This window comes from Paralichthys olivaceus, chromosome 5 (assembly GCF_024713975.1).
Source record: "Paralichthys olivaceus isolate ysfri-2021 chromosome 5, ASM2471397v2, whole genome shotgun sequence".
NCBI classification, from domain to species: Eukaryota; Metazoa; Chordata; class Actinopteri; order Pleuronectiformes; family Paralichthyidae; genus Paralichthys; species Paralichthys olivaceus.
In genome coordinates, this window is record NC_091097.1 from 4,936,686 (window position 1) to 4,959,397 (window position 22,712).

Here is a 22,712-nt window from a genome sequence, read left to right on the forward strand (position 1 = left end):
TTTAGCTTCGTTTCTGGATAGCGGGAGGAGGTGGAGACGCATCGTCCATCTTTATTTTGAGTCTATGATCCCAAACCTCCCATGTGACCTGACATTTACATCCACATATTCAACATAAAGATGCTGTAGATTTGGGTAATTTATGCTATACTTCACACAAACGCCTACATTGAACCAATATACTCCTACATAACAAATCAGTGGGATAACTTTTACATAGAGATAAAAAAAAAAGACTGACACAAAAATATACCAACCAATATGAGAGTCATGATGTGAAAAAGGAAAACGGACATTTATATATTTTCCAATTTGAGATAAAGAACACTTGGAAAAGGTGAGTTGGGCTCTAATGTGTTATAGTGCAGGTTGACCTTCCACTTCCAGTTAGCTCTTCAGATGTGATTTCAGTGTACAAACACACACTACATAATGCATGAGGAGCATGGGTAATAGGCTGTGTCGTGTGTGTCTGTGTGTGTGTGTGACAGGGTTGTATGAATCACAGTATTCACTCTTGGCCGTCTTGAGGGATTGTGAGTGAGTTTCATCTCACCGACCAAAGCAGCTTCATTAGCCTCCTATTTAATGGACAGACGAGATAAGGAGAAGAATGGGAGTTTGATGGTTGTAGAACTGTGCACGGAAAGAAAACCGCCTCCTTGCTGCTCTGAATCACGCTCATTGAGAAAGAAGCAGAATTCACCACTTTGAAGAACGCTGCATTGACTTAATATGACCTCATGAAAGACCAATCACAGCCTCAATGGTGCCTGACATCTGCCCAGCGACAGAATGGGGGTCTGAAGTTTACAAAGATGAAACCAGGTTGTGTCTGGAGGATGTAGAGCCTCTGATTTATGTGAATATAAATATTCTTCAGGTTCAATATCAATATAATCCTGCACAAAAATTACATTCCTCAAACTATTGAGTTCAGGAAAAAAGAAGTATTTCCATTTCATTTCCTGTTCAAACCCATTAGAGTGTGTTTAGTGTTTAATGTCTTGTCTCTTGATCTCACGTCTGTCTCCTCCAAGCATTTTCTTTTTCTCTCAGTGTAGAACACAACAGGAGAAAACAGAGACGGATGAATCAGGATCAACTTTCAACACAGCGGTGAAATATCCGTATCCTTTTCTCATTTTACAAGATTTTGTTTTACAAATTTATGATTTACAGTCAATAGTCTCCAAATAGAGGCCTTAAATCTTGCAAACTTTTACTCAGGTGTATTATACGGTTTCTCACATTGATTTTTTTTGGTTTTCACTTCGGATATCAACACCAAAAGCAGCCTCGAACGTCGGAGCTCACTTTTGTTCAGCTTTGATCGTGCAGATGCACACGATGAGCTGCTGGAAATAATATGAGGCAGCATCACCCTGTTACCTACAATAACACACGATTAGACTTCAAACTGCAGCATTTCTGTTTAAATGTCCCTGCACAATGTTTATTTACCACCCATGGTCTCGCATCCCTTGTTGCTTTGCGCCTGTCAGAGCTGTAGAGCGTGAACATTTATCATTCTTATTTGTTTAAAGTGTTGGATGACCACCTCCAGAAATACCTGCAATGCTTGTGTGCATGGCATATTTAAGCAGAGTAATTTTTTTTATTGCAATGTTGTTTTCAGCAATATCACGAAACCCCACATCGATGTGACCCTCTGAATCTTTTATTGTTCTTGATACAGATTTGTTCTCTGCAACAACACTATTTAATCTTCTGTACCCAACTCCTGAAAGTAGCAGATAAATGCATTTATTCATTAAGTTTGGGTTGTTGTTTTTTAAACAAAATTCACAATATAAAGCTGTTTGTAGTAAAATGAAAGTGATGCAGATTTAGACAAATGCTTTTTAATAGTGGATGATTTATTTTAAAACTGGATTTAAATGTTAGTTGCTTGGGGAACTTTATGCAAATACACCAATTACTGTTGTATACACACACAAATCTGCTAATTTAACCTCGTTATCACCTGCTTCTCTCATCTCAAACAAACCTCACTAATACCTCCTCTGCTGCACGACCCCGATCAGTAGATATATATTTCAGTCTCAGAAAAAATAACTTGTCCTTACACCAAAAGACGTGCGATGTTTGGTTAAACTGTTCAACTTTCTGGGTTCATATCTGACCCTGCAAGTTTCCACTGTCACACAAATCACCGGGATGTGAAGTTCACAGCTCTGTGACAGGAAGCTGTCGGCGCAGCCTCACTCTATATCTGATGTCTCGTCTTTGAGTCCCAGCCCTCTGAACACTCTGATCAGCACAAGACTTGAAGCTGAAATTTCGTCTCGGGGTCCACGTCTCGATGCGGAGAGGAGAGTCCGGCTGAGTTATCGGTTGGCAGATAAAAATGAGCCTTTCACAGGCAGATATGAAAACTTATTTCACAGAACAAACATTGCAGAGAGGATGAACATTTATACATTTCTATTTGTGACCTCTCTTCACCCCTGTTAATTGATTTCTCAGAGAATATTTCTTGGATCTTGATGAAAATCAGATAAGCATAATTTTCCATCAATGATTTTACTTTACAAAGCACAACCATTTATCTAATTTAATTTAAAATCAGTGATTTTTTTGTGTGTAAGAAAGATTACACAAAAACATCTGAATAGATTACCATTAAACTTAATAAACTTGATGGAGGGATATTTAATTTTTGTCACATTCTTTATTATAGCAAGAGTAATATTTTGGGTGTGTGCAGATCCAAATGAAACTCTGGATCTAGTGAATTAAATCTGGTTTCATAAGAGGACAGCTGGGCATTGGCAGAGGTATGAACTCTACTGACACGTTCTAGTTCCTTTCTAAAAGGTTTTCTGAAATATTCATTAATTTCATAAATTCTCTTCAAGGACCGCAACACAATATCTGAACAATTAATGCAATCAGCACCAAAGAGCTGCGTAAACTCAGATTAAACTTCACAAGCTTAAATCACAAACAGGGGCTGCAAAAGAGATTAGCCTCCAGTTGAGTGAGCATCCGATCCAGGAAGAGCTTGACTCACAGTTCGATCTCTATAAATCAATATTGAGCATCATGGGCAAGTTGGTAAACATGAGTGTGCAGTGTGCTGATGATGTCACGGCACAGGATTTATCGATCGATGATCCTCAAGTTCAAGGTTTTCAGTTACCGTCTACTTGAATTCAGAGCCACCAACACCAGCTCTGAAGAGAGAGACGCATAAGGACTCGGTAATGGAGGCGAACTGGGCAAGTGATACCTACTTGGCACACTTTAACTCCCCTCCATTTGCACTCAGGCTCAGCCACAAAGCCCGTACTCATGCCCATGCACAGATACTGCAGGTCTGGAGGGATTAGAGCGCAGGGAGGTGGGGGTACTGCAACAGTGCGTCCCAATAAGACAAGGTCACCTTAAGTGGATTGGGGATGAGGAGGGAAAAGCTATTCCCTCCGGACGAAAACAGGGAGCAATTCATGAAAAAGTAATTAACCAGGATGCACATCAGTGGATGCCACTGGCGGAGAAGACAAGGAGAGGAATGAAAAAGCCCTGAGGACGAGGGGAATATTTGTACACAACATATCTGGGAGAGGCTAGAGATTGCTAAATGTGATTGTTTAACCTTGTTCAATTTAGGGGTGCGATCGGTTGGTTTTGTGAAATGCTGCAAATAATGAGTCTAAGTTCTTTTATATATCATATATGATGAAATCAAAGTCATATTTCAAGCCAAAAAGTTTCACGTTCTTAGACGTTCTTCTTCTTAAAAAAACGTTTGCTGTTTTTCCCAGTTGTTTCATTGTAAATCAATAATAACAGCAGATTATGAAGCTAGCTTATGTAGCTAACAGGTGGGTTGTATGCCTTGTCTACACTACTGCTGATTTTTTTTTCTTCTTTTGAACATGAACAACTTTGTTCTACAAAAAATCTCCATCCTGAAAAGAGCACAAAACTAAAAATACAATCCCTCAAACAAGCATGCTGCACCAGTAGGTGGCGATCTGTCAAATATCAGAGAAGAAAGCTGTGGTCCAAGTAATATTGGGCGAGAGAAATGTCCGTAATGTGGTGCAGCGATGTTCAACATAGCTGCAAACCTGTAATGAGACACATTAGTGCTAACCACTCTCAGTTTTCAGACTGGTGCATGGGATGGAGAACAGACCAATGTCCGAGGAACGTAGGGTCTGGGAGGAGATGTAGGGGTGGAGGAGGTCAGACATGTGCGGGTGGGTCAGGGTATGGAGCAGTTTATATTAAAGGATGCAGGACCAGAGCCAGTAAAGATGCAAAAGAGTGGAGAGCGATGTGCAGCTTGGGCTCAGTAGTTTTTAATCCTATGAACACACTCATTTAAATTCAGGCTGTTTACATGAAGTTGCAATTCCATCAAAGTTAGGCAAGTTCTTACTCAGTGAAGCATTTCAAAATAAACTGTTTTGTATTGTTTAATTATGATTTGATGACAATGTCACATTGGGCTTCATTTGGCTGAACAGCAAACAGGATAACGTGTCAAAGTGACCAAAATACTCCTTCTAAAACCATTATTATTAAGGGGTTTTGTTCAGTTTTGTAACTTTTAAATACTTGGAGTGACATTTACTGTAACCACCAACCCGACCTACTCAGTGAAGCACAAACTCATCTGCACAAGATGATTCAGCCTTGACAGAAAACCACCCTGATCTTCTTTACCATTCCTTCTTCGTATCTGACAGTCACACAAAAGTCTCTTCGCGATGTCTGCTTCAGATAATGTTTTTAATAAGTGACATATTTTTTGCCATTTGACAGAAAAAGTTGGTTATTGATGGATTTAGAACATAAATGATCGAAAGAGGAAGCAAACCACACGGATCAGTTTGGCTGTAGATTCAGAAATCAAAGTTTAGAGAGAATACTACAGTAATTTGCTTGCTTACTAGTTTCAAATGAACATGGGCACTGTTTATGTCTGGGTCAGTGAAAATATTCCACAGTCTGAATCTTATTACACACTAAATGTTATTCCACTACTGAAAAACAGCCTCATATCAAACCACTATTTGCTCCTGTTTGACTGTAATCATATTAACGAATATAAATATAACTACAGTTCACATTTGTGTTGAAAATTCCTGTATACGAAGGCAAATGTTAACAAGCTGTTTCAAATGATTTAAGTTTTTAGAACGAACCAGCGGAGCGGCAGCAGAGTGCCAAAAATAGGAAAGAGAAGTCAGACAGCATTGTTGTTGTTGGTTTCAGTATTAGAGGATTTGTTGATGCAAAGAAAAAAACTGTTATAACAGCAGCCCGATCCTGCAGAAGACCAAACTCTGTCTAACACAGATATGGATCTCTCAACTCTCTCAGCTTCTCATTCAGGTTTAGGAATCTTATTCTACTCAGACATCTACCGTGGCAGCTGTTTGGCTTCCGTCAAAATAAACCCGCTCGGGTCTGGGGATTTTAAACGGCTGCTTCGCCACAGACAATCCATCACTTTGAATAGAGACGGACAGACGGGGGCCAGCGAACACAGCCATTCTCTCCCAGCACTCACTGATATCAGACATAAATCCATCTCTCGTAGCCTCGGCGGTGGCCTCACACAGTCACTTTAGTGCGTGAGCCGAACACTGGAGCAGCGTCTCTGTGGATTCACACAAAGCTCAACAGTGCTGTGTCGTATCACGGAGGCATGAATATTAATGACAACATTACTTGGAGCTTTGTTTAGCAGCTTGTTAGCCTGTGACGTACATTCAAATTTGTACTGTTTGAACTGTTCCTTTCACTCCGACGCTCTTGCACAAACAATAAAATGTTACACACAGATACACACAGTTGAGTTTGAGGTCATGGCAGTTTGTACCCAGACGTGGTTTATCTTAGAAAACAATGGATTTACAGGGAGTGGATGTGAATGTAAATGTATTCATCTGAGGTGCACGGTGTTACAGCAAATAAAAGCAGGACGCAGTGAAAATAAATAGTTTTCAATGTACGCTAATATGAAATGACCCAAATACAATCTAATCTCATACATGGATTGTAATGAACTGTTATTATGTGCTCTTGAAATAATCAAATTTAAACATTTAATTAATAGTCTATACCATGTTTTTTTCACAATGAATGTTTCACAGATTGAAAAAAGGAAAGAGGAAAGAGAATAAGGAAGGACAGAAAGGAGGGATAAGAGGGATAGGGAGTGAAGAGAGGGAAGGATGGAAACAATGAAAAGTGGACAGAATAAAAATGGTGTAAAGAACCAAAAAAGGATGTACAAGTTGTAGAAGAGAGAAGGACAGAGGACTAAAGGTAGGTAGGGAAAGGAAGGAAGCAGAGAAAGACATGTGAAAATGGAAATACATGCGGAAGAAGGAAACCAAGAACACATTTAGGAAATGTGTAAAATATGAATCAAAGTTATTGGTGATAACATTCACCTGATACATCTATTGTGAGTGAGCAGTGCAATGTCTGAGGCATGAAGGAGTGAGATAAAAAAGGAAAAGGAAAGAAGTAGGGGAACAAGAGATATGAGGGAGGAAAGAAAATAGATTATGCAGTATTTTATGAGTTTAAAGTGACTAGAGCCAGTGAATATTTTCTTATAATAAACTGTTTTCTTGTCCTGTGTCGATGCTCCAGAGCTACTTCAGAATGATTCCTTGTCATTAGTGAGTCCTCCTCAAACAGTGCTGCAATATACTGTCACTTTGTTAGTGGTTGTGTGCAGAGCTTTTTATAAACAGTCTATGGTTCAAAGTGAGGTTAGAAAACTTTGTGCTCATCCTACTTGGTTTATCTACAATGAAGCTATTGTGCACCAATGATCAACTGGCTTCTGTTTTTTACAGTCAATGTTTTTGATAAAATAAAATAAACTTATAACTGTTCAAAATCATCTGGTGGGCCACCATATTATTGCCATTATCACCCGGACCAAAGCTGCACTTCACTATTTTTCCAGTCCTCCACTCCACTCATATAGAAGCAGAATGAGCCCAGCAGGAGGGTGAGTCAGATGACCTGTGCGGACACATTCACTGTTGATATGATCTGCTCTCTGCAGAAATAAGATGGGCGATGTTTGTACAGCAGCGCTGGAGTGAGGGTGGGACGTAGTGAGCATTGACATTCTGCACATCTGTCAGTCTGCTTCCTCCTGACAGGCGGTGAGTGAGTGTGTGTGTGTGTGTGCGTGTGCGTGTGTGTGCAGGAATCCTGCAGACAGCCAGCTGTTAAACTCAGACGTACGATGGAGCCTGACAGGACCTCCACTTTGAAGTGACAGCTAATGCCATCAGGCCGCTAAAACCTGTCACCTAATAGGTGCAGTAAGAGGGCGACAGGTACAGTTGGGAGAGAGATGCTGCCTCTGACAACATCTCAAATATCAATCTTTGTTGGAAAGGATTCATTCTGCAGTTCATGACAAACCTGTTGTTCGATACCCTTATAAGGTTTTGGAAAGTGTGTATTGGAAATTTGCCTTTTGTGTATAAATAATTGCATGAGCTGACGTGTATGTGGAGGACTGACCAAATAGTTTATCTAAAAGGGCAACTTTAGGTTTAAGATTATTGCTTAGAAAACATTATGGCCTCTTGAGGCCTCAGATTTATGGCATCTCTTGATATAATGTTGGGATCTCACATCTGGGGTCTCACTCTAGGGGGTCGTCCACAAACATGTAAACACGTAAAGACAGGACATCTCCTCCATTGACTGAGATTGCAGAAAGGTAATAAACACCTTTGCACACCCAATGGGAGGAGGCTGTGAGGTATAAGTACACAGATTCTCCTCTGTTCTTGAATCATTTGTGATTGTACTGTGAGTCCGTCTCCAGATGCTGAATTAAACTTACAGAAAGAAGTGTTTGACTTTCTGCTTGTTTCATTGCCACCACAAGTGTCACCAAGAATAAATGTGTCATTTCTTTATAGTAGGTGAGTTAAAGGTTCAGTGTGTAAGATTTAGGTGAAAAGGATCTATTGGCAGAAATTGAATATAAAATAATCTTAGTGATGTTTTCACTAGTGTGTTTTATCTGCATCAAACAAATTGTTGTTTTCTTTACCCTAGAATGGACCCTTTATATTTAAATACTTTACATCGAAGTACTCTCTACGGAGGCCGCCATGTTTTTTTTTTACAGTAGTCCAGACTGGACAATACCTTTTGAGTTTTTATGACGACTGAAGGCTACCACAGGTTCTCTGCCATGTTTGGAAGGAGAGGGAGAGGTGAGGGGTATTCAGCTGCAACTTCACCATGTAACTAAATTCTACACACTGAACCTTTAAATGTCTATAATAGTTAGTAAGTAGAACCACGCTATAAAATTATATTATTTTTTACATTTAAATGAGAAGCCTACATGTATTTTGGCCTGCAGATAAAAAAAATGAATATTTTCTTAATTTCCCTATTACTTCTGCCAAAGAGGTTGTGTTTTCATCAGAAACTGTTTGTTTGTTCGTTGGCAGCATTCCAAAAAGACAACAGGATGGATAACCACCTGGTGGAAGGATGCAGAAGATGGATGCAAAACAGTGTTGGTGTGAATCTTGTTCAGGGGGGCAGATGCAAGAAATTCCTTTAAAATTGTGCAATAGGGTGTTTTTCAACATTTGTATTGATTTCTCAGAGAATAATGTATGGTTCTTGATGAGAATTCAGGCATGTTCAGATGACTGATGTCTATAGATGTGTACGATTCGACTGAATTTAAAGGCACCATTGCGCCTTGGCAGAGGTATGGAGATAGCACATGAGCTGTAACTGGTCAGGTCTTGCTTTTTCTACTCAACGTTTTCAGTAACATTGTATTTTGTGTGATCAAGAGTTTTCATTGCAAAACCTGTGCTGACTGAGATCCATACCTCATATCACACAGACTGTAAATAAAATAAACTATTCAGGCTCTGCTGAATAGTGTTTTTGTGGCCATGAAGTTTCAGTGAGAATTTCCAGTGAATATTAAGGCACAAGTTTCCTTTGTGAAAACTGTTATCAACTCTTTTTGTGTGGGTGCTTGCCAGTATCAAAACTATAGACTGTAAATAAAGATGACAACGTCTCACAAAAGTGAAGCGTCCTGATTGTCTCCTGGTGGCTGGCTGCAGTCAAATCAAAATACATGTCAAATAAATATTTTTCAAAGAAAGTTTCTGTCATTTTAGTTTGTTCTTATCACACTGATGCTTGTTCAAGTCGTCAACTTTCTCAACAGTTTTCTTTTTGCAGGGATGGATCATCCATTTTTATATACAGCTATAGTTGTAAGATTGTCGTGTCTTCCCGTGGCACTGTCCCTCTGTCGCTGGTGTTAGATGAGACACATGACACAAAAAATCACCACGATTCGAAATGTCCAGAAATGAAATCAAGCTTTGAGACTTTTGAGTCAACCTTACAGGGTGAAAGAGAGGAAGTAAGGAAGGAATAAAAATGGGAAAAGGAGAAAAGAGTATGTACAATTTACAGATGTAGAACGGAGAGTAACAAATAAAGAGAAGTAAGAAAAGGAGGAAATCAGAGATAATGGAAGTAAGAATGGAAGGAAGGAAGCAAGGAAATGTGGTAAAGAAGGGCCAGAAGCAAGTGGAAGGGTATCTTCCCATTCTCTGAAGTTAAGTAAATCAATTTAGTAAAATATACCTCATGCCAAAACAGTTTCCTAAAGAGAAACATCTTTTTTGGCTCCAGGCACTTTTCCTGTCACCTGAAGCAGAACCTGATGTGAATCCAAAGCTACAGCAGGAAAGAAAAAAAAGTGCTCATCTTCTCCCAGATGGTGCACTGCTTAGACAAGCTGGAGCACAACCTCATCAACAAGAGAGACCTTTGTGAACTGATAGCTGAGAGCGTGGGAACTTACGACAGGCTTCCATCGATCGCTTTAGCAAGCTGGATAAACTCCCAGATACTAACACGTATAATTAAATTTTCCGAAAATGGAACCCAGGGGAAGTTGAAACAAGTCAGAAAAACTATTTGAATATTTCTATCTTCAGTCACAAGTAAATGTGACAGTTTATTTGATTTGTAGTCTAGCAAGGCCTGCATGGAAATTAATATTCTGCAAATACTATTGATGCATCTGTTATAAACTTCCAGTTAAATATTCATTTATTCAAGAATTTAAGACAATCAGTGTAATAGTTTAGGAAGAGGACATCTCTTATTTGGCAGTCGTGGGATGTAACAAAGTACATTTACTCTATTACTCTACTTATATTTCATATCTGTACTAGTAGATTTATTTTAGATACTACATATTCAATAATAATTATCTCCACAGTTTTTTTTCAATGCATTATATTTCAAGCTCACTTTGTTTATATAAAGGTCATCGGTAACCAGAGAGGAATTGGTTCATTTTTACAATCTGGATGGGGACATAACATTAGACCCCGCCTCCTGCAAGCAATTACTTTACTAAAAATAGTTTTACTTTAATAACAATTTACTCAATTTATTTGTACTCTTACATGGGTAAAGTGTATTCTCCCTCCACCACTGGTGTATGGATGAGGAGTATATGTGGACACAATAAGGGATTCAAAAGAATCAGGATTTACAGAGTGGATTAAAACATTTGATTCAGATTTGATGAAACACATTTAAACCTCAGCCATGCTGGAGACTTCGACAACAAATAGATGCACTGGGTAGTCAGTGTGAGCAGCTCTGTCACCGGAGCGGAACAGAAAGCCAAACATCATTAAGGAGGAAGCTGTCACCATCAAACTCAAACTGTGACGGATATCTGCAAACTGCAGCGCAAAGCCACAATAACTGAATAAACAAATACAATTATACCAGATTTTCGCTCTCATTCAGAACAGACGCTATGAAGTTGAGAGTCTGAAACTTACTACTTACCTTGCAAACTTAAAATGTGTTTATCACTTTCCTAGACTCAAACTGTTAATCATCATGGCAGCCCTGTTGTGTATCTGACGCCCTCGCGTCCGCAGAAGTCATCTAAATAAAACTTAACTGCAGGCTGCCTGCATTCATTCAAACCTGCTGTCGGGCAAGCACCAGTGGAAATATGTTGGCTCACAAAACCACCTATTGTAAGAAATAAATAAAATATTATGACTCTGGCACCCTGCAACCAATGACTGTGCTGCCATTATTGGCCAAGGGCACTCAAATTGGTTTGTGTGTGTGTGTGTGTGTGTGGTGTGGGAGACTTTTCTTATCAGGTGCGAGCAGAAAGCAGGTTGTGGGGCTTTTCTCTCCGGCAGGAAAGCGGAACATTTGAATAACATAACAAACGTACCGTAGGAGATGGGGATGTCCAGATCGCCCTGCCAGGACATCTGCCCCGATTCGTCTATGGAGTGCTGCGCTGTAAAAACACAACAACAAGCCTCTTGTTTACCGCTCATTCTCACTCCAGCACTGCTTCTGATTTATTACATCCCCAAAGGAAGGCAATAGGATGGAAATCAACGGCTGTGCCCGGCTGACTTCACACTGGCTGCTTATCAAGTACAGAAGTGTGACTTTGTCATTGGAAGTGTGGATTTAACCATAGATGATAAATGCGTGCGTGGACTTTGCAAGATGTCACTTCAAGCCATGATGTATCATAATGTTCAACTTCCACTGAGTTGAAACAAAAGTCACATTATTTGATTATTAGAGTGCACACTCATTTTGCAGAAACAGGATGACACAGAAGCTTTGACAGTAAAGTTGTTATCATTCTCTTGGCACTATGAAGTACAGATAATGAAGATAAGCCCCGTACCTTTTAAGTGGCCGCGTCCAAGCGTCACAAACCCAGAGGAGATGAAGTTGTGCATGTCTTGGCCTCCACTGCGAAGATTCTCTTTCCCATAGTGGCCTGGTAAGACAAAAACAAAATGGTGGAGAATTTCAGCAAAATATTCAAAAGCTAGAAATGCACGGTGGTCACAAGAGTCACACGAGAAAATGATTCACAAGATGAACATTCAAAACTCCACAGCACTGTGTCATCTCTGGAAAATGGTCCGGCCCAATCCTTTATCATCATCATCATATCAGGGGAAAGAATGATTTCTTAAACCCAGCATGAAATGACACAACCCCTGCAGAATATTGTTGGGCTAAGACAAGGTTAAACATTTGCAGATGAAACATTTTAAATTGGTGACTCCTTGCAAAGAAAAGGAAAGAAAAAAAAAACGGTAAAAGTAGTTCTTCGTTGATCTGGGTGCTCGCAAAAACATCAAATCTGCCGTCGGTTCACTTCCTGTCAACACTAGACTAACGTTGCTTTTGCTTCCAACCTGATCACCACCAGTGCTCAAATAATGTCTTCACTTTCACAGTTACCTTTGTATATAATGTTAATCATATTGTCAGGTTGTTTTTCGTTGGACATGTAGAGTTGGTTTCTAGGAACTTGATGATTTTTGTAATCATAGCAGAGTCTTACATCGTTTCTCTGCCACTTCATGTACGACTGAGCTGGCTAGCTTGGTTTTCAAGATTTGACACCCCATGCTTGGAAGAGTCGCCAAAATCAAGGTGACTGATGTACAGCGACTTGTGTAACCTACCACTAAGGTGCCAACCTCAATGCTGGACAAAGGGTTGAAACTGGGTTTTAGCAAAAATGCTCAAAAAGAAATCTGTTACTGTGTAAATAACTATTAACAATGTATGCAACGAAAAGAACCATAGTGCAGAAAGCAGAAGTGCCACCAACACAGATTCAATTTAACCTGATTTAGTTTGTTCCACCATTTTAAAAGCTGGTGTGACTGTGCTTTATACTGAGAAGTATCTTTACTCATTCTTTACTTTATTCATTTTGTAAAAAAAAGAGCAGCCACGAATGACAAGAATACTAAACAGAGCTATAATGGTATGACTGACTAAAGTGACTCTCAGGCGGGATCATCAGCTCATCAATATATTGCTTAAGGATGCAAGAGATGCATCCGCAGGTTTCAGCTCCTGTTTATCAAACATTCCTCTTTCATCATAGTAAAGCAGATTCAGATTAATTAGAAGGTGAAATTGCGGTGCTTTCAGCCCACCAAGGGGAAAGATAATTGGCTTTGTTACACTTGATTTCAGAATCGATTTAACCCCCTTTAAAGTCTTTGGGGAGTTACGTGTAAGAACGCAATGCAGTATATCTCAGGTATACACACTTTTGGATTTCCTTGGTGTTGATGCAATTTGTACCACATCACTGTTAATTCTCCCCCGTTCACTGCTGTAATTGAGAGTAAAGCATGAACACAAGGAGCAAGACAAGGTGCCTGACAACATTCAATTGTCCTGCCAATCACAGACAAGTCTTCAAAGAAATTAAAGAACATAGTGTTGATGAACGGAGGAACAAAAAGATCCAGAATCTGTTGAGCCGCTTCATCAGACCACATCTCCTCCTTTCATTCGACATTTATGCAAACAGTTAAATGCCTCTTTCTCCAAGGAACCACTTCAAAGTCAATAACATCAGTCAGACCTCTGGGCCTCAAGGAGCCAAGATCGAACAGCATTTCAAATTATCATAATGAGAAGAACCATGTGGGACCACTGGGCCTTGTCTTCATCACAACAAAGTTTGGCACTAAAGGCTCAGCTCCACAGCTTTTTTTCTTATTATCAAACCCTGAGGATGACTATAACCTGATTACTGACACACCCTGACCACTTAATCATTTGGGACCATCGAAGAAATCAATAAATACCCAAAGAAAATAATGAATATGTTTTCCTGTGTCCAGCGATGGTTTTAACAGCACAGTGTTGTATCTATGAGGATAATACAGTATATATCGGTGTGATGTCTCCAAGAGTGAAATGCTGATAATTCATAACCTCTGCATTGCTCCAAGGACGCCACTTTGAAGCTGAAGTCAGGAGATGCTGACTGTGATATCAATTGCTCCCATGTGCCAGTGTAGACCTAAAGCCCCTTATCTCGAGAAATGTTCATCAAAATTGCTTTATCTACACTCGCGATGAAAAAAAATCAAACCCTCCTTTTAAAGAATAACCACTTTTCATCTAACTTTCATGAATGACGGGAAAAACGTTTTGTTTCCGAGATCATAACTCAAATATCATGATTTAAAGTCAAGTAGGGTAGTTAATCATTACCTCAACCACATCACATGGTACTTTCATAGTACTGCCATACAAGCCAGTAGCCAGTCAGGTTATATAGCCTCAGCGTACCCTCAGGTTCGGCTTGCAATGTTTTATTGACAGTAGATTATTATTTTCATTCAACCAGTCTGATAAGTCTCTTCTCTCCCCTCTTTTTCATTTTTCTCTGCTCACCTGAACCGGGTGAGGCACATGGGTCTAGTTCTGCCAGGTTTCTTTCTTAATATGTTATGACTTGGTGCTTCAAATGGAATTGAAATGTTTTTTTTAATTGTTTTTATTGCACTTTGTAACCTTGTTCAGATAAGTGCTATACAAATAGTTATCTTTTAATCTTAAGAGGGGAAGGTTGTATAAAACTGTACATGTGTATTTTTATGTACATTGATGTGGCTGTTTTTCTATATAAGATGTTTATTAATTCCAGTGAAGGGAAGTCCTGAATAAATACTTTAAAAGGACGATGTCACTCTCTGTACGGTAAATATGAACAAAAAGACATTAGGGGGAAGTACAGAAGCTGGCTCGGTCCAACAGAACACAAAATTGACCTGCCAGTACCTGTAAGGGTTTGTTTATGGTCTCCCAGAACTAGTTCTGACGTACTGTCGGATCAGGTTGTAACTCAAATGTGTTTAAAGTCATACTGAACGGCCCTCACTGGAAGGTGGAGTGAAAACCTGGTCGTGAAAGAGTAGGGGTTTGTAGGACACATTTAAAATGTTGCCACAAAGCTGGGGAGAGACGTAAAATATCTGTCTCCTGTCCCACTTTCACAAAGCGGAGTAATCATGGCATGCGGTGCTGGAAAATTACAGAAATGGTCGAGCTCAGACATTACCTGTTTGGCGTCAGAAAGGTGTTGGGTACGTGGGTTCCTAAAACTATGCATCCATCCATCATGTTGTTTAAAAGTATAGATGATTTAGAAGTGGTTCTTTTAACTACTGTCACAGTTTTCTTTGTCTTTCAGGGTAAATTAATCAAACCAACAGAGCCCAGGATACTGGACAAATACTGCTCATTACTTCAGCAACATCTGAATTGTTAATCCATGAAACCCAAATGTACAGAGGAAAATGTATGGTTTTACAGGGGTTATGTGTGGGATTATTTCTTGGACAGAAGCAGCAATATTCTCATCTGGTCGTCTGGCAACTACTCATGATGGGCCAGGCGCCGAGATGTGACTGGCACAAGAATCCAGGAAACAATCTCACACATCTGAGCAGAGGAAACAAATGAGATGCAACATTTTGTTAACACTGGACAGAGCCAGACGTTTTCTCTTGTTTCTCATCTTTATGTTACAATAATCATCATATCTACCACATAGATATAAAAAGGCTAAAAAAAAACTACTACTCTGTCCAGTACACGTTCCTGTGCAGAGTCCTGAACTGAACCACATCTGTCACCTGTGGTATGATCGGGGACATCTGAGAGTCTGATCTGCCATCTGAAAACCCAAAAACCAGAAGACTGGCAGCAGATTAACACCTATGCTTTCTGAAAGAAATCCACACCTTTGGCCATTTGTTATAGATACAAAATGTCTCTAATTGCTACTATACAAATAGATCGAAACCTCCAGACTCATCTCTATAACATGACGCCACCTCTAAAAACTTTATCCCAAAGTTGGTCTCATATAACTTCATTGTCGACTTCTGAAGGCTTTTAAAAGTCAAAATGAATCCAGGTGCTGTGAGAGTCCAACAGAGATAATTGCTCTCTCTGCCTGCAAAGTGTGGAGGACATTTGTCACCCATTTTCACAGCGACAGAAAAACTTTAGAGCACAAAATGAGAGAACAGAACAGAGCACTGGGATATTGAAGAGATCATGCTCACTTGGACAGTTCAGGAGCCATCCACACCACAAGACGCACACTATCAGTGCTTCATCTTGGTATAATATCTCTTCGGGACAGCAAGTGGGATGAGTTCTCATCACACACTGCTGCACCGAAAAATCGAGAAACCAACCATTCCCATTACTGCGTTTCTTAAAAAGAGAAGTGATCAGCAGGTTGTGGCCTCAGATAGCACCTGTGTCTTTCATATTCTTTGATGCTCAGTATCCTTAATTCATCTATTATAATCTATCATTGTAAGTAATTACTGAAAGTTTGAAACCTTTAAAAACCTAAAAAAAATTGTATTTTAATTGCTAAATTTTCTAGCTTTGATGTATGAAAATAAATTCAATTTTTTTTCGATGAACTGTAATATGGTAGAAGAGCATCCTTAAAATAAGTTCCTGAATGTGCACATATAAACAGCATACAGCTTTGACCTTTAACGTATATCCAGTCAAGTGCCCTGTCACATTCACAGTAACGTCATCTACATATATTTTAAATTTCTACATCAGTTCTTCATGTAGGAGGGTGCATCAATCCTTTAGCACTGAGTAAACCTTTTCCTTTGTTTCAAACTAACCTTAATGTGAATCATATAAATATTCCAAACTTATAAACAAAGTTGTAACCTTCTGAAGAAGCAAAGATAATGCAAGCTGTTCAAAATGTCCTCATTTTCATTGTGTAAAACTCAATGTATGTGTAGCATACATGGCCAATAAAGCTGATAATGAATACTACACATTAATACAGAGGTAATACTGAAAACAACACTCAAATCTATAGTTATAGAAGCTCAACAACAGCCTCAGACAAGTGGAATTCAGGATTTGCCATATAAAATTGTTTAGCCTCACGAGTGCTTGTTGCTGAGCGGTCGTCCCTCAACCAGAAAGTTGGTGGTACGATCCCTGTACCCTAAACGGCCTGTCATAGAAAAAAGTGCTGCCCATAGATTCACTGTATGATTGGTGTGTGTGAATGGGTGAATGGCAAACTGTAAAGTACTGTATAGACCATTTATAAAAAAAATGTAAATGTTCAGAAATTTGCCATAAAATCTGAGTCATGTCTTCCCTGGAGTGCCTCCATCCCTGCTTGGACACCCCCCTCTCTAATGACTTTTCCACTAAAAGTCCTTGCTACTGTTCACACATCAAACAATAGCGGGCTGATATGACACAGGCTGGACAATTCAGACATCTTTTCTGTGGGTGTTTCACATTATGAGCAAAACACTGCTGCATGGCTTTGTGATTCACACAAAAGGATTAAACCTTATTCCATGTTGAGTCTTAAGAAAAAGGAACTGTAGGGTAACATAAGCACAACATCGACTTTAAAAAAAACGAGCACACAGCAAATTACAGCACTTCAGCAAAATTGTTATAAATCATTTGTCAGGAGGGAATCTTCTTCTGTGCATTAAACTGTTTTTATGCACTAAGTGAACTGGGTTTCATAAAAGCTTTTCATTTGAGTGGTTTTGAGAGATGGATTTTAAAACATGCTGCAATTTATTTGGTTTTGTTGCTGTGCGGTCTTCGCCTTGCTGATCCTGCAGCTTTTTCAAGAGATAAGATGTTGGACCGCTGGGCCATTATGGGGCCATTTTCTTTCTTGTGTTTTCCATGGATGAAGTGTAAGTCCCTTTAGGTTTCGGGTCAGTTTAATACAGTGGACATCAGGTTGTGCGATTCCATTAAGTCCATATTTCTCCAGCAAGTAATGTGGGATTTTTCAGTAAACTGTTCACATTTCATAGATGCAAAATAAGGTATTTGTATTCTGGACCCGTCTTGTCCTTAATAACAAGTAATAATGCAAGTGCTGCTGATCAGCCACTGCTGATCATTTTAATTAATAATGTTTGTAGTGCACACAGAATCAAACAAATTTGAGGTAAATTAAATTACAGCTAGCTTATACTGTAGCGCCAGGGGGCCTAAGTTGATTATTCAGTCTTAGTGGCACTAATATCTCATATAGTTTGCTCAGACTTTCTGGTTTTCACCTTCTCTGTATTCTGCATCTGCTTATTGCAAACAAACATTTCTGTATTTGTTTGGAACCATCTAGGACCCTATAAGAACTGCATATGTCTGTATGTATGTGAAAACTGTTCAACTTTCCTGCTTTAAACTCGGGGAGTGTATTCTTAGTGGTCCTGGAAAGTATGTGGTCAAATCTGGTGCAATTTGGACACGCAATATGTTCAATATTTATAATTTAATGAAAAACAGTGACTATCACACATTGATTGCAGATAAACCAGGTGGGATGAACACAAAGTTTTCTGACCTCACTTCACTGACTCACCAATACAATGAATAATTCGGAAGAAGCTCTGGAGCATCGACACAGAAAAAGATAAGAGCCCACTGCAATCAGGCAGGTTTAGAACAGGCACTGCACTAATTGTGTTAATAGAATGGAAAATGACAAACTTGTCACCTTTAAGATACATGTGGTGATTCAGTAATATTATTTAACTGCATCCTAATAAAACTATAACAGCAAACGTAAGGCGAAGAGAATAGAATCGAAGACCATCTGGATTAGTGACCATGCATGTAGTTATATACTTTTGTTAGACTTTAAGAACACAGGCAGAAGTAGTTTCTCCTACACCAGGAAATTCAAATCATTCTGCTGTAGAGAAGTGAGAAAAGCAGCTCACATTCTGCAGTTCAGTCTATATCAGCTGTCCTCTGACACTTTCCCTCCATGATGGGTACTGGTGCTTCTGAAGAGGAGGGCGGAGGCAGGGTGACACGAGAGTGAAACATAACACTGTTGAATCTGGGACACCATACTAGGGCACTTAGCAAGCAAGCTGATCCCTGGAGCAGGAATCTGGAGACCGACGGGATAAAAGTAGGAGGAACAGCGTTTGCACGACAGAATTATCTCTGGACAAAAAGCTTGCGTCTCCCGCAGAACATGATCATTTGCATCTCAATTTTGAACCAGTGCTGAGTAGGCTTGTGGAAAAATAGCGTGAGCGAGAGCAGAACTCATCTTGGCTTTTGCATTTAATTTGCTACATATTTTCTGACATGTTTCTTCTAAGGGAAGATTGAGGGGAAAGCTTAAGATTCACAGCCCATCAATCTATTTCAGAGGATGTCAATCACAGGATGATGATGAGAGAGCAAAGAGAGTCTCCTTACAGCACACTGAAAGCTTTACACCACAGTAAAGTTGGATCTTTATAAATGCACAGAGTGAATTCTACACATAGCGTGAGTCATGTGGCTTTCAAACATACAGAGTGCGAGCTATTGATCTATATAAAAGTAATGTCACTTACCGTGGTTGGATGCCTTGGTGTGAACAGGTGTGTAATGATTCTTCAAAGTCCTGACTGGTGTTTCGTCTTTGGGTGACCCGTCAAACGCTGCAATGTTTTCATGTTCATACTGAGATATTGGAACTGGTCCTTGTTGCCTCAGAATGTCTGCCAGGGCTCTAGAAATGAAAAGAAAAACACAAATGAAAAGATTTAAACTGAGATGTTTCCCTTTTCCAATGACCAACATTTACATTTTGTACTCATGGCAACCTCCTAAAGGTCTTCTGAATCGATTTAGCCACAGTTCCATATAAATCATAGAGGTTTGGAGTAAGGCAGAGAGAAAAGCCTAATGACACCAACAGTTACAAGGGAGTTGAGGGAGTTACATTTTCAATAGCATGGCACAAAAGGTGGAGACCCATTCTGTTATTTGTGCCAGACCGGAGCTCAAGGGCCATTTATAAAAAGTTAATGTGTGTCTCTTCTTTGAAGCCACAATATAAAAGTAATATTTCACCAACACCATTTCAAACTTTCTGGAGCCACAGGGTCAGCCTGTGAGGTGGAGTGCTGGATGGCTTTGCATTTTCTCGAAACGAAATGAAAGGCCAATTTAACAATGTCAATGTCAACCTAAAGTAACCGCACAGTCTACTTCTCTATAACTCAGTGACTTTGGGAGATATATTGCATATTAATAGCATTTCCCTTCCAGGAGGAGAACACTTTAGCCGTTTCTTTTTTACAGACAGAGGCGACCTGGTTTTGAATTGTCCTAGTTGGCTCCTATGTCGTGTGCGGCAGGAGGTATAGTTTGCAAGAACAGGCCTGACATTTATAAGCCGTTATGGTAAGAGAGGAAAAATAAGCAAAATATTTATTAAGTACTTTTAAACATTCTGCATTTAAATCATAAATTCATGCGGCTATTAAAACAATGTTAAAATGTATGAAATATAAAAAGCTTATACCCAACCTAGTCTGTAAAACCTGATTGAGGAGATGCATGTCAATAGAGAGCAACATTGGGCCATAAATCGATCCTTGGGGAACGCCACAATCGATAGCAGACTCTGTTTCTGTTAATACCAGATATAAGAACATTTAGGTTTAAAGCCACATTTTGAGAAGATAAAAAAAAAAGAATAAATCCAACAATAAATGTGTATGTGTAATGTCAAGCCCTCGTTATTCAGCTGTGCCAAAGAGCTCCACTGTCCAAAAACTATGTACACATCATTGAGCCACACACGGGATACGTTCATTCATTATACAGAATACCAAGTGTAGTTTATTTTTAATACATCATACTCTGTCCTGCCCCTGAGATTATTGTCTTTTGCATCAAATGTGAATGAATATCAAGTTGATTGATGTCTTTGCTAAAAACCGCAGTGTCCAGTTATTTTATGAATATTACAGAAATTAAATTAAAATAAGGAAATGTCACAATTGTGACCCATTTAAAAAGATTAATGTCTTCAATAGGAAACAGTGTTTTTGGGTGAGACAGCTACAGAGAGGCTGGGAAAATATGTGTTTTTTTATTTTGTCATATATCCATCGGCATTAAGGAAATATAGAACGCAACCAGCATTACCCTTTAAAGGATGAAGTCTTTCTAGACTGTCCAATTAAAACTGAACTAAAAAGCAGAGCAAAACTATGACCACCATTACTATTGTTATCGCTCTCTAGTGTACAAGCTACAATGACCTTGAACATATCTTTGGTATTTTCAAACTAAGTTCTGTTATTTTTCATTGCACAGCACATTGGGACACATCAGTATATTTTTGAAAAGCTTACATTACTAAATCCCAAGAACAAAGTTTATATGTTTTACATTGAACTTTCAGTTATTGTTGATGCTTTGTTTACCCATTCACAGCTTTTACCTCAACTTCTAGGTCTCACAGTCCAAACATTATTCTCACCTAGCTGGCATAAATTGCGTCTCGGTTTGCTCTGCAGAAGGTGATCAATACAGGCTGTTCAAATCATTGGCTTTAGCTCTCACTCGGCATTTCTTGTGTTTCGGTGAAGGTCACAGACCAAACAGCAAAGGTCTGCCAACAGCTCAGTATTCTGCTCGCAGTGCTCCATCAGTCACAGGGGTAGGAGGCTAAATCACTTTCGAGAAGCACAGGAAATTAACAAAGCCTCCCACTTTTAAGGAGCACACCCTTGCCAAATATAAAGCTAATCCTATGTTCCACTACTTCTCTTTGGTCACAGCTGTCAGCATGGATGTCCGCTGCCAGCCTCTGAGGTCTATTCCAGCAGACATCATTATAACTGCTCATTGCGACAAATGGTTGGTGAGAGTAAACAAATCATAAAAAGAAGAAATGACACCATTGAGCACCCAGGAAGCCATGCCTCCTCATTTAATCGTCCTCTCCAAACTCGCATTGCCACAGCTCACACTGAAGTAAACGACATTAAGCAGATCCACTTGAAAGTGTGCCCCTTGGCAAGGATAGAGGACCCAGTAAGAAGACATAAACTTCCTCATCTCTTCATTTCCCAGAGAATAGAGATTTGATGTTCTTTTTTGTCTCAAATAAAATACTGTATTATGGAGTCTCTTAAGTCCAGAGAATTGCCAACTTTTGAGAAAAGCACTAACAGTGATAAGCAGAGCTTAAATTTAATATATAGCTGATCCAAGAGATCCTATGTGTCACAGTCGGGGCTTAAATCTGGACATTTTTTTTATCCGTCATGAACTTGTTGCTGCGTTTCTCTGTGCAAGAAAGATGAGTAATCTCCCTTCACATTATTAAAGCAGCAGGCACGGAAATGTCCGGGACATAGCAATGCTCACTTATCTTCATATCACTGAATCGACCATCAGGGCTCTGGCTGAGAAGCAAGACGTCCTCCTCTGCTCTGTCCAACTTGAACTTTGGATAATAGCAGGTGACTCAAGTGATGCTGGGATAAGAGCAATGACTAAGTGGCTAAGATTTCTTCAGTGGGTGGAAAACATGCAATTTCATTCAGACCCAACACCAAACTCAACACCCATTCATCTACACTGAAGCAGGTATTGATAGTATCCTAGCATGCATTACACAAAATGTAGCTTGGACATGTGTATGTATTTCTTAATTGAATCTTAATTGTGCAGGTTGCTAGTCAAACATATTTGTAGATTTTCTTGAGGAATGACATTGATGATAAGATAAGATTGAAACCAATGAAAGGATTCTACCTGCAAACAGACCACAGCAAAATTGCATATTTAAATTGTCTCTCCTGCCAAACTAAAAACTTAAACCTGTAATAACTATTTTTGGCCACTTGGGAGCTGTGAAAATAAGCCATGAATACTACGCATCTATAAACTATTTCTGGCAAACTTGCCAATTTACAAAAATCTAGAATTTTGGAGTAGCGTTAGAATGTATT

At 39.3% G+C, this 22,712-nt stretch overlaps 1 protein-coding gene across 2 annotated transcripts in view; it reads right to left on the reverse strand.

The window, feature by feature from the left end:
* LOC109634155 (protein shisa-6) overlaps window positions 1-22,712 on the reverse strand; it is a 77,964-nt gene that overhangs the window by 51,853 nt on the left and 3,399 nt on the right. For both annotated transcript variants that reach the window (XM_020094452.2, XM_020094451.2), the window contains exons 3-5: window positions 19,311-19,468; window positions 11,771-11,866; window positions 11,297-11,365 (exon numbers count right to left, since the gene is read on the reverse strand). In XM_020094452.2, the coding sequence (XP_019950011.1) occupies window positions 11,297-11,365; window positions 11,771-11,866; window positions 19,311-19,468 (323 nt within the window). The remainder of the gene's footprint in view (window positions 1-11,296; window positions 11,366-11,770; window positions 11,867-19,310; window positions 19,469-22,712) is intronic.